The following is an 11,858-nucleotide window of genomic DNA, read 5'->3' as shown; positions in this document are numbered from 1 at the left end:
AAACGTGATTCTGGGTGCATTAACAGGTGTGTTGTAAACAAGACACGAGAAGTCATTCTTCCGCTTTACTCTGCGCTGGTTAGGCCTCAACTGGAGTATTGTGTCCAGTTCTGGGCACCGCATTTCAAGAAAGATGTGGAGAAATTGGAGAGGGTCCAGAGAAGAGCAACAAGAATGATTAAAGGTCTTGAGAACATGACCTATGAAGGAAGGCTGAAGGAATTGGGTTTGTTTAGTTTGGAAAAGAGAAGACTGAGAGGGGATATGATAGCAGTTTTCAGGTATCTAAAAGGGTGTCATCAGGAGGAGGGAGAAAACTTGTTCACCTTAGCCTCCAATGATAGAACAAGAAGCAATGGGCTTAAACTGCAGCGAGGGAGATTTAGGTTGGACATTAGGAAAAAGTTCCTAACTGTCAGGGTAGTTAAACACTGGAATAGATTGCCTAGGGAAGTTGTGGAATCTCCATCTCTGGAGATATTTAAGAGTAGGTTAGATAAATGTCTATTAGGGATGGTCTAGACAGTATTTGGTCCTGCCATGAGGGCAGGGGACTGGACTCGATGACCTCTCGAGGTCCCTTCCAGTCCTAGAGTCTATGAGTCTCACTGTGATAGTCTGAGGCCCTGTTCTTAAGCTAAGGCCTTTGGCTAAGCAGTGGGAGCAGCCATAAGCTGGAAAGTGTATGGTCATGTCCTCACACATTTCAAGCCAGTCTCATTTCAATGAGGCAATCTAGAGCTGCTAGAAAGGTGATCCGATCTATCACCTCCAGATAAAGGGAAGAGCCTAGAAGATGTGAAAGGAAATTTAGTTTGATGGTTTTCTGTTTGTTAAGAACTCACTTATCAACAGACATAGTTGGGAAACCCTTATGTCTGTAGATGTAGTTGTGAAATCCTCACTGCTGTATTGTTTTGTCAGAGTTCCCACTTCGCTATTGTTTATTTGCATGGTCTGTCTGGTTCTGTGATTGTTTGTCTGCAGTGTAACTCATTTTGCTGGGTGTATAATGAAGGTGGTGAGATATAATTGGTTAGCTAATCATGTTACATTATGTTAGGATTGGTTAGGTAATTTCAGTAAAATGATTAAGGTATAGCTGAGAATATTATATAAATTAGGGGCAAACAGGAAGTTGGGATTTGAAAATAAGGAGAAAGGAACTTGGATTTAAGCTTGCTGGAAGTTCGCCCCAATAAACATCTAATTGTTTGCACCTTCAGACTTTGGGTATTGTTGCTGTCTCTTCCCACAAGGGCCAGGGAAGTGGAAGGGTGAAGGAATAAGCCCTCTAACAGTCAAGTCACCCAGTAGCCTAGAACAGAGCAGTAATCACAACCTAATACTGTTAACTTGCAGAAACTATAGTAAAGTTGATATTGTTACAGTGCTAGGAAAGAATGTCCAATTCCATCTAGAACATTAGTAGTGTCAGTTCCAGGACTCCGAGATACAGTGGTGATAGTGGTAGGCTGACAGCAACTAGAAGTAGATAAATTCATGGAGGATAGGTCCATCACTTGCTATTAGCCAAGATGGCCATGGATGCAACCCCATGCTCAGGCATCCCTAAGCCTCTGACTGACAGAAGCTGGGACTGGACAATGGGGGAGGGATCACTCAATAATTGTCCTGTTCTATTCATTCCCTCTGAAGCACATGACACTGACCCCTGTCAGAAGACAGGCTACCAGGCCCCATATGACTGTTCTTATGTAATGGTATACAAAGTCTAAAAACATTAAGAAAAAAGACTGAGCAAAGAGGAATTAGCTGATCTTGTTTTCTTTGGCAAAGGAGAAGCCAATCTGTGACAGGAATTTTCTTAGGTTGGGTTTTCCCCCTGTGATTAAATCAGAACTTAGTTAAGCAAAATCACTATGTAGGGCCATTTTAGAAATCTTTTAAACAATTCTCTAGTATGTTACCTGTTTTGATTCATGAATTGTATCAAAAGTCTAGTTAGCTAGGTTCTTACTGGAGACCCAATCTATAAAAATCTAGGATATAAAAGGACAAAATCTTTTCTGAAAAGCCTTAAAATAGTCCATGTAGAAAAGTTTCAAACCAAGACAGCGTTTCAGTATATAGAGCAGCTGATAAAACTTTACTGATAAGTCTTAGATCGCAGTAGATTTACACAAACAGAAATACAACTGCTTTATTTTTATTCTGAAATGAAGCAAAACAGTAGGTTGGGATTCAGAAAATATCTTGTTGGATGTTGAGGCCTGCTGCAGAAAAAGCAAGACTTCAATAGACAGTATTCGTATCATACAGAATAAACAATAAATTAATATCCACATGCAAGCTACCTACAGAAAGTTACATATACAAAGTAAAAAAATACAGTACTTTTTGTTCATTTAAAGTTAAGATTTTTCTGTACATTTTTTAAATTTACATTTTTTTATACATTTTGTAAACTTTTGTATAAGTTTATAAAACTGAAAGAATGTAACATTTAGGAACTTATGTCACCATTCACATCTGCACATCCTAGAAAGAAGTTTACTTCTACAAACATTAAACTTCAGCGTGTCATTTTTTTGCCCCTTCATTTTTATGTTGGCACTACCACACATTTACCGTTATTCTCTAGAGTGAATTTCCTCATTTCCTAGCTGTCCATACTCTAATGAAATGCAATCGTACTAATCTGTGTGCTTCAACAAAAATGCAAAAAAAATTACCAAGTTTCTGCCATTATATCAACCATTTTATCAAACTTCACATTAACCTGACATTTCTGCATAATACCAACTCCTCTTGCACTAACAGCTTTCACATAAACATGCAAACCAGTCTGAACATGGATTTAGTCATTTGACAGTAGAAGAATATTGAAATCAACTACAAGGGTTAAATATTTCAAGGAATGTTGACTTATCAAATTTAATATGTTAATACTTCTAGTCTAATAGTAGGAATTGACTTGTTCACATTAAAATTTTAAACACTGAAGTTCATATTATGAAATTCAGCATAAGCTTATTCTGCATTAGTTTAAAATGAAAAATACTAAAATAAACCCTGGCACATACATACTAGATTATCATTCGTATGAATGGGTTTAAAGGTATTTAAGTCTATATTCCTCCCAAAATAGATCATGCATACTCCTGATTATACAAGGATTCCTGAAGTTTAAAAAGCAAAGATTTTAAAATCCTCAGAGTACACCATTAAAATATATAATTTTGGTTAAAATACTTCCTGCCCCAAAAGAAATGAGTACAATAGAGCACATACAACCTCTTTTCTTGAAGACTGTGCGTGCACTCCAAGCAGTTTTATCATTTGAAATACTAGCCCATTATACTTTTAGACCGAATTCAGCAAGATACTGGTCCACATGCATCATTTTACTCACAAGAGTAGTCCACTTCAACAGGACTATGGCTGTGTAAGTATTTTGCTGAACGGGTACCTAAATGGCTGCTTAAATCAGAATTCAAAAAAAAGGCAAGCATTATAAGCACGTAGATATTCCATGGCAACTCTTGCCTGGATACTACCTACTCTATTATTGCCAAGAAAACCTATGGTACATTTAAAAACTGTGCTCTAGTGCAATCAAATTGTACTAAGACTGACAGTTGAGAGCTTTCCACTTAGATTCAGGTTTGAGGTCAAAGAAGAAGTTGCCTTCTAGATCACTAGGAGAACTGCTAAGACTTTCTTCTCCACAGCTCATGTCTTCACAGGAGTCTTCGCTAAAAGAGAAGGAAGAGTTATTTGTAATTTACTCAAGTCATGACAACTACGCAAGCAGCCACAAAAGTAGCAAAGCTCTTTTTGTTGTTGTTTTTTTTTTGGATCCCACAATTTTCTTATGAAGTATTTTGTTCCTACAAAGGTATTGAGTTGCTGTGGAATGTCAGGTGCCAATGAAATTCAAAAGCTCTTCATACTTCTAGTTCTACAGAATTTCATTCCACCAGCAAAGAGACTTCAAAATCAGAAAAAGCTTGTATTACTAGTTACTGTGCTCCCAATGCTCAAATCGCAGCATATTAGCAAGGGCTGGACCTAGTTTTTAATCCACTAGCATCATTATGCTACCACTTATTAGCAAACACAAACAGGCACTGTATGTCTTATCACTACGTTTACACTGTTGTGTGAAATGGCATCGCTACTAGTTTCTTTAAAATGCTTAGTATTGACAACCATCCAGATTACTAAAGGTTTAATATAACTGCCATTTAAGTCAACAGATGTAGGATCATACTGCTGTGCAAAGAACTCACCTAGTTAGGGACTATTGCACTTAGGGGAGGGGGCAGCAGAGTTGGTAAAATGAGGCGCAGTGGGGGGACATCACTTCCATAAGCAACTACATGGACCCAAAACTGTGCAGGGGAACCTCACAAACTCTGGGGAAACCAGGACACAGGTGGTGGCTCCCCAGCATGGGGCCTTGGAGCCAAACTTCTCCAGAGACTCCAGCCAGCAAGAGCAGTTGCGGAAGCAGCCAAACGGGGACCGGCACACATTCAGACACCTTTCTACAATTTTAACTGGACTTCCTTGGCCCTGTGCCGATTGGCTGTTTGCTCCAACGCTGTCCCTTCCTCTCCCTCAGTCTCTTCACCTCAGTTTCACTCGACATCTGCCACTCCTACCTTCTTACACTGCTCCCCTCAATGTCCATCTCCCTTTTCTTTCCATTTTGCTTATCCCTTTTTAAGTAGACACTCCCAAAAAATTGTGGAACAAACATGACATACGGCAACTATGTTTCCAACAAGAGCTCAGCATTATCGGTTCCCTGGTGTTATACCTTTCCCCCCATGCTGTAGCTGTCTTGTCGATTTAGATTGCAAGTTCTTCAAAGCAGAGACTGCGTGCTACTGTGTTTGCACAATGGTGCTTCTTAGGCACTACTGCAAACATGATTAAAATGAAACAAAAAATTTCTTGTAAACAATGTGTAACCTTCCTTCACAAATATGTAACAGGAAAATTGTTTTTGGATAATTTTGATAAAACTACCTTTGATGTAACTCTTCCTTAACAGACAAACTACTTGCAAACATGTTTAAACTTCCTTGCGATAAAGCTACTTCTCTTCATCTCAGCTATTTTCTTCTTATTTTGTTCATAGATACCAACCTGCCATCTGATAAATCTGCTCTTCCCCCTCAACTTCCCTTAAATTTTAAATTTGGTTCCCAAACATGCTAACTTCTTAGCTACAGTCCTTTAAGAAACTGTTGAAACAAAAATAAACATGGACTAAAGTGACCAGAAAACGGCAACAATGAAACTACTTGTTTATTGAACATTTGGCTTGAAGTCCTTAAAATTAAATTTCTGGGAGCTGCTAGGTGAGATCATGTCACATGACTTCAACTGCTTGGGAAAACTGAGGTGATTTTCTAGTTACCCAAGCAATATAGAGCTTTGGAGATTTAAGTCCGTTTGGACTGCAACCAGAAAGACTACGCTTCCTTAGGAAACTGCTCATGCAAATAAGAACTACTGAATCAAAATTTATTTTTATGACTAAAGTATCACCACAAAGCTTGCAGAAGTTATCAAATCAGTGAAAACCACCACCCTAGGAATGTTACATACGTCTCACTTTCATTGAAACATCCAACCTCTGGTATAGTTGGCAACTCAGGAACACTGCAGTAACTATTTTGTAGATTCTGGGCTGTACGTCTTGAAACAATCCAAACCAACTTCTTATGATCTGGTTTGCAACATTCAGGAGAAGAATAATCTGCTAGGCATTTTGAAACCAACTCTCGCCAGTAGAGTAAGTCACTGTCACTTATCTTAAAAAGAAAAACATCTAATTAGACTGCAGACAGTCCAGAATTGAGTCCTCCTCACCTTTATAAACATGTTGGCATGTAAATCAAGTGATATGCTGCTGAAGTAATGGACTAAAAAAAGTCAGTCTTTTTCACTTTTCAAGTTCAGCTCCTTTAGCATGGCCTAAGACAATCTTGTGCAATATAGTATGAAGCGGACAGTTCAAATAAAATTCATGTTGCCTTTAACTTAAAGACAGGTTTAAGCAAATGAGCCAGTTAGTTCCTGCCTCATAACACACAATGAATGCCAGTATAACTCAGCACCCTGAATCTTTGGATTTTCACAAAGTAACAAAACAGTAGAATTATCTGTTATACTATTTAATGTGTACTAAGAATATTAAAATTGTATAGCATCAATGTTTTTATGAAGGATGTCAGACAAAACTATTAAGAGCTAGGAAATATGAAATAATTCCTTCAGGGCTGGGAACACATCATTTCAGGTTAAATAAATCTGGGTAGATTTGCTTGTTGTAGTCTTGGTTTTATTGTACACGTAAAGTTAAGACACAAGCACACAGCTATACTGGTTTCATTAATGCTTTTAAAACCATACTCTTCACTTTTTCCTATATGAAACTTCTTTAGTGTAAGAAAAACTAAACAGGTATATTGACACAGACCCCATTTTAAGTGTCATGTTTAAGCCCCTTCTCATGTAAGGAGCAGGATGACTGGGGAACTTCCTTTAAGATAAGATGAAGAAGGAAACAGGTTCTTAATCATATAAGCATCCAATAAGACCCTGCTATCAGATTGCTTCTTGGTAAAGAAGAAAGCGCAAAAAGTGTACCCATGTAATTTTGTCTTAGTGGTATGGTATGTTTTACACCTCAAGACGCCAAGGGGAAGGGTGCTGGAATTATCCAACATCTTATGGTTGTGTTCAGGATGCCCATAGTTGGGAAAGTTATACTTCATTATCCAGTGCTAATGCCAAGAGGTAAACAAACCACTGAAAAAAGAGTTTACCTTTGAATGCTTTTGAACACGCAGAACAATTTCAAACAGCTCAATGGATTTTAAAGTCTGAACTTCCAGAGTGAGAAGACACAAGGCCAATATGGATGGCTGGAAGTACAAAAACCACACTCAGCATACACAAATCAAAATCCGGTTATGAATTACTAAGCAAAACAATTTAAATGTACATACTTTTGCTTTAGAGAAGACTAATCGGCAGTTGCAAGCTTTCAGCTGTGCTTCCAATTTGTCAAGGTTCAGTACTTCTTTCCTACAAATAATAAAAGAGAACATTTGTACTCAGGTAAAAACTAAGATTAAAATATAGTTATTTTTAAGCTAATGTCAGAATTTGATTTAATGAGACTTCTAAAAGGGGAAAAAGGGTCTTATAACCATAACAGATCATTGCAGATATGGTATATGATCTATAACTACACTTACCTTTCTGAGGTATGACAGAGTACAATAGTATGGTACAAGTGCAAAAAGGTTAAGGCAGTAGTAGCTTTAAATTCAAAGTGCAGTTTTTCTGAAATTATTTTTTCCATCCGTTTCAGGTCAGAAACAGTGCATTTACATTGGCTAATCCGGATGACATCATGAGTGGACGGAATATTGCATTCCTCTTCAATGATTTGGGCAGACAGTTGAAAACAACAGACTCCAATGCAAGACAGATGCTTAGGTTTCACCTGAAAGAGAAAAAAACTTATATCAATTGTTACACCTGTGATGACCTAGTGACCCACATGATGTTACTATGGAAGTACCACGTTTAAAAGCCACACAACCTTTACAGTTAAACAAAGCATTTCATGTTTTAGGCTGCAAATTCTTTTGGGCAGGACTGTCATGTATGTTTGTACAACACCCAGCTAAACAGGGATTTAGCCTGGTTGAGACGTCTATGCACTACTACAATATAAACATTAAGTAAAAGGTTTAGACTGCATTTACTGGTACATGATGCCTGTCTAAGTCAAATCCCCTGTTTAGCTGGGTATTGTACAAACATACATGACAGTCCTGCCCAAAAGAATTTGCAATTTATATACATAAAAATATATAAAAAATGCACTTTGTCATGGTAGTTTCTCTAGAAAGGTACCAGCAAAATGCTGTCAGTATAACAAAAAAAATAAAGTGTTAGGAAAAAAAAAAAAAGTTCACTAATGCAAATCTTGAAATGCACAACTTCCAGAGGCCATGGGGGGAACAATTCCATAGCTGAGCACCCTTGAAGGAGTTCCACTGGACTATACATTAACAATACTACACCTAGATTGGCCATAGTGATACACATTTCTCAATACCCTAAGATTAGTTGGCAAAATATTGTGACATCTTATTGGATGAACATTATAGGCTTTAAGGGCAAGAACCTGAACTCTATTTTTTTGTTTACCTATGCAGAGTTACGTGCAAAGTTATGATACCATATAAATATTTGATAGTCACTCTGAGAATCTTATCGGTCATGAAGTGACATACATAGTTCTGAACTAGGAAGTAGGAGCTATCACAGGATGTTGCTAATGTAAAACTGAACTGGAAGCGCACATATTCAACATAAGGATCTTTGCCATAATAATAATACTTCTTCCCCACTCAAGATACCTTCATAAGAGCCAAGAATCTGTCCAGAATGTTGACAGCCAGGACAAACGTTTCAGTTGTAAATCCAAAAAAACTGGTCAGACTCCATAGATCTTCAACCTTGGCATTCCTTAGTCTTGGACATAAAGTGTTTTCATTCTGCAATTAAATTAGTAAAATCAGCATTTAACAACACTATATCATGCAATGTCATCTGTCTTAGAAGTAGGCAAGCAGATGGCGAATATTCTCTTAAAAGAAGTACGTTGTGAAAACAGTGGATTTTTTAATTTACCAAACAAGGGCTAAGTTATCCTACCAAGCCTCACAACAAACCCACAGTGTTTGGACTGAAGGCCAGACCTTCTAAGTCAACTTAGTGCAAAATCCAGTATAACCACATTTATAACATGCATTTGTTTTTAAAAGACAATTGTTACCAAAATGTATATAACCAGAACAAGCCCTGCAAATCTACAGCTATCTGCTTGACATCTGTAGACCATTTTTACAGATCAGATGCAGATACAAAACTCACCTTATTTTTTTAAACTAGTTCTATTAATTAAAATATCTAGTGGATTTAAGTGTTGAAATTTAAAGACAGTTCATGGCATATAAGATATACATTTATTTTAATTAAAATACCTTCACAAAAACATAAAAAGGATGTTTATATAGAAAAAAATTATAATAGGATTTTTAAAAGACAAGTGTTTCTACAGATATTCAGTTTCCTGTAAGTTTGTTTCTATAAAACCTAAATTGTGTTTTAAATTTGAACTAACAGCATCCCTTTACTATTTAGTTTCATGTACAATTCCCTAGTGTCAAACTACAGTAGAGCTTTTGATATTGACACAGCAAGTTCTTATTGCAATGGCTCAATCCCATGAATAATTAACTCTTCCACCCCTAGAGCCAAAGCTCTCCTCCTGCTCCTCACCTCAGCCGTGCGCTCAATCAGGCTCAGCCCCTTCTCCCTAGGCTGAAATTTCCATTCTTGCTCCAAATGTAGATTTAACTGCTTGAACAGCCAGAAAGCTTCATTGCTCATTTGTTCTTCAGCCCCCAAATCCTTCATCTTATTAGGAAAACAAATCTCAGTATTTGGTAGCGTGCCACTGAATGAAAATTAAGACAATGGGAGTCGGACAGGATCTACAGACTCAAATATCAGTGTGAAACATTCTGAGTCCAACTTTAGCAACACTTATTCTCCTTGTCTTAACAATGAAACATTCTGTCTTTACTCCAGAAAAGGCTTAGCATGGTGTACTTAGTGCTACCCTTCCACGGGGAAAGGAGACTGGGATGAATTCGGAGAAGATGGTGATATATGCTTCCCACCCTGAATAGGGAGGGGAGAGAAGAGGCATGAGTCCTCTCCTGTGACAGTGTGGGTGGATTTGGCAATTGCTGTTGGGTGTGCGGTGTTGTGTCCTACACAGACCCAGGGAGAGCTCTGGCCTGACTTGTTATTAAAGAAAACAATACTGGAGAGAGAGGTTCAGCAGCAACAGTTCAATGCCTTCCAGAAATGAATCACACGGGATTTCGGTTAGATGGTTGGAGAAATGGCTTCTGGCCACTCTCTGCTCAAAACATCTGAAGGTTTAATTTTTGCCAGACTCTCTCCATCTAATCTAGATATGTTTGAGAAGCCACTGAATCAGTGCACAGAAGCGATCAGGTTCTTCAGACATTTCAATCACCATTCACCCACCACCATTCCTGGTGAGGGGGGGGAGTGGTCTTTGTTCAACAACTGAAACTTATCACCGGGAGAGGAGAGAGAAAGAGAAACAAAACAAAACAAAGAGAGGTTGGTCAGCAGCCCTAAAAAGGCGAGACCCAGCTGTGGGGCAGGAGGCACTGGGGCAGAGAGCTCTGCCTTCGCACAGTGCCCCGCACAAAGGGGTCCCGACTAGGGGGCCACCAGTTCTCAGACACGTCATGTAAGCGGGGAGGGGGCGCAACACCAAGCTCCGGGAACCAGCCGAGAGAGAACAGCCCCCTCCCCCCAGCACCAACGGCTCCCCCCTTCTCTCCCCAGCGACTGCGCCCAACTCCCCCCCTTCTCTGCCCCCCCAGCCGGACAGCTCCCCCCCTTCTCTGCCCCCCAAAGCCCGACGGCTCCCAGCCCCCACCGGCCCCATCGGACTAACGGCTCCCCCCACCAGCTCCAGCCCCCCGCGGCTCTCGGGGCGGCCCCTACCTCTCGGCAGCGCTGTCCCTCCCCCCGCCGGAGAAGCGGGCCCAGGGGGCGGGGGGTGAAGCGGAGATCGGGGCAGGGGCGATTCCAGCCTCTTGTCACCGCAGAATCGCGCAGCGGCCCCGATCCCGGCCCCGCATCCAGGCGGCCGCGGCCCCCCCGCCCCGCGCTCACTGCACGGGCAGCAGCGCCAGCGCCAGCGCCAGCGCCATCGCCGCCGCCTCCCCCGCGGGCGCCGAGCGAAGGGCAACTGAGGCCACAGCAAAATGGAGGCGGCTCGGCTGTCTCGCTCTCCGTCCCCCCGGCTCGGCCTCGTCACGTGACCCGCCCCGCCCACACGCCCTTGTTTTTGTTTCTCCGGAGCCGCAGATGTTCGCTGCGGAATGATCTCGGGCAGATCCGGCCGGTGAAATATCAGACAGGGGAGGAGGCGGTTAAAGAGTTCCCCAGGAGAGTCGTAGACAAAAAGGGCGAGAGGGAAACCACCGCGCTCAATTAGGCTATCAGCTGTCCCTAGGAAGCGCCCGGATACACACCACTCCCTCCCTGGCAGCGAGCTTTCTCCGGGTGTTTACAAAAGTGGGGACGCGGAAGGAGACGGAAACTAAGTCGAATCACACTTTTAAAGGGACCCGAGATATTTTGCGTTTTGAAAAGTCCGCCCAAATCGCCCTCCGCGCTGATTGGTCCGTGAGTCCTGCTCGCTGATTGGATAGAGTCGTCCCCCTCCTTCCTTCTCGATGTTGTTATTGTTCCGAGTCTGAGATTGGTCGGGAGTAACGACAGCTGCCTGCGATTGGCCAGCCGGGGACACACACGGACACACCTCCGGTTCCAGGCCTTAGCAACTGGTGCGCGCGGCCGCGAGGCGGGGGCGCACTGCGGTGAGGGAAGGAGTTATGCCCCCTGGCGTCTCTCCCCCTACCAATGCAGGGCCTGATCCTGCGTCCTACGAGGGCACTGACTGTTGTGCCGTTGGTTTCCATGGGCCCGATCCTGCACGGGGCCCAGCTCCCACTGAATCGCTGCCGGGAGCCCCACTGGGGCCCAAGCCAGACAAGTGCAGAGTGACCCCAGCTCCCGCCTTTGCAGGATCAGGCCCATTTGGGCAGGTCCCTGCTGAGTCCTGGGCTGGTCCCTGGTGCAGCTGAGGGACAGGAAGCCCACAGTGGCCATCAGGCAGCTCCAGCCCGGCACTACAGCCATGACCCAAACCACTGAGACCAGGCCACGCTACATGACAC

General features: G+C 41.8%; 1 protein-coding gene across 4 annotated transcripts; it reads right to left on the bottom strand.

Annotated features, from left to right (window-relative positions):
- Positions 1-2,154: 2,154 nt before the first annotated feature.
- Positions 2,155-10,794, bottom strand: CCNG2 (cyclin G2). Of its 4 annotated transcripts, XR_007773319.1 has the most exons (9): positions 10,618-10,710; positions 9,346-9,523; positions 8,421-8,558; positions 7,245-7,495; positions 6,993-7,071; positions 6,810-6,908; positions 5,587-5,792; positions 4,790-4,892; positions 3,624-3,719 (listed from the first exon to the last, which is right to left on the bottom strand). XR_007773319.1 is itself a non-coding variant. In XM_050945208.1 (8 exons), the coding sequence occupies exons 2-8, from the start codon at positions 9,481-9,483 to the stop codon at positions 3,590-3,592; spliced, it is 1,041 nt and encodes a 346-aa protein (XP_050801165.1). In that variant the 5' UTR covers positions 10,618-10,794; the 3' UTR covers positions 2,155-3,589. The 4 variants fall into 4 exon arrangements, 3 of the variants coding, with proteins under 3 accessions (XP_050801165.1, XP_050801163.1, XP_050801164.1); XM_050945208.1 differs by lacking the exon at positions 4,790-4,892 and having other exon boundaries at positions 2,155-3,719; positions 9,346-9,483; positions 10,618-10,794; XM_050945206.1 differs by lacking the exon at positions 4,790-4,892 and having other exon boundaries at positions 2,155-3,719.
- Positions 10,795-11,858: the final 1,064 nt, after the last annotated feature.

The sequence above is a fragment of the Gopherus flavomarginatus genome, chromosome 3 (assembly GCF_025201925.1).
Source record: "Gopherus flavomarginatus isolate rGopFla2 chromosome 3, rGopFla2.mat.asm, whole genome shotgun sequence".
NCBI classification, from domain to species: Eukaryota; Metazoa; Chordata; order Testudines; family Testudinidae; genus Gopherus; species Gopherus flavomarginatus.
This window is presented reverse-complemented; position numbering and strand designations above follow the sequence as displayed.

Excerpts from the sequence above, each read along its gene's own strand:
- CCNG2 (XM_050945208.1), bottom strand. The coding sequence starts at position 9,483 with ATGAAGGATTTGGGGGCTGAAGAACAAATGAGCAATGAAGCTTTCTGG. Across the intron at positions 7,072-7,244 it reads CTCTGTCATACCTCAGAAAG|GAAAGAAGTACTGAACCTTG; the intron begins GTAAGTGTAGTT and ends TATTATTTGTAG. Across the intron at positions 5,793-6,809 it reads GTGTTCAAAAGCATTCAAAG|ATAAGTGACAGTGACTTACT; the intron begins GTAAACTCTTTT and ends TTTCTTTTTAAG.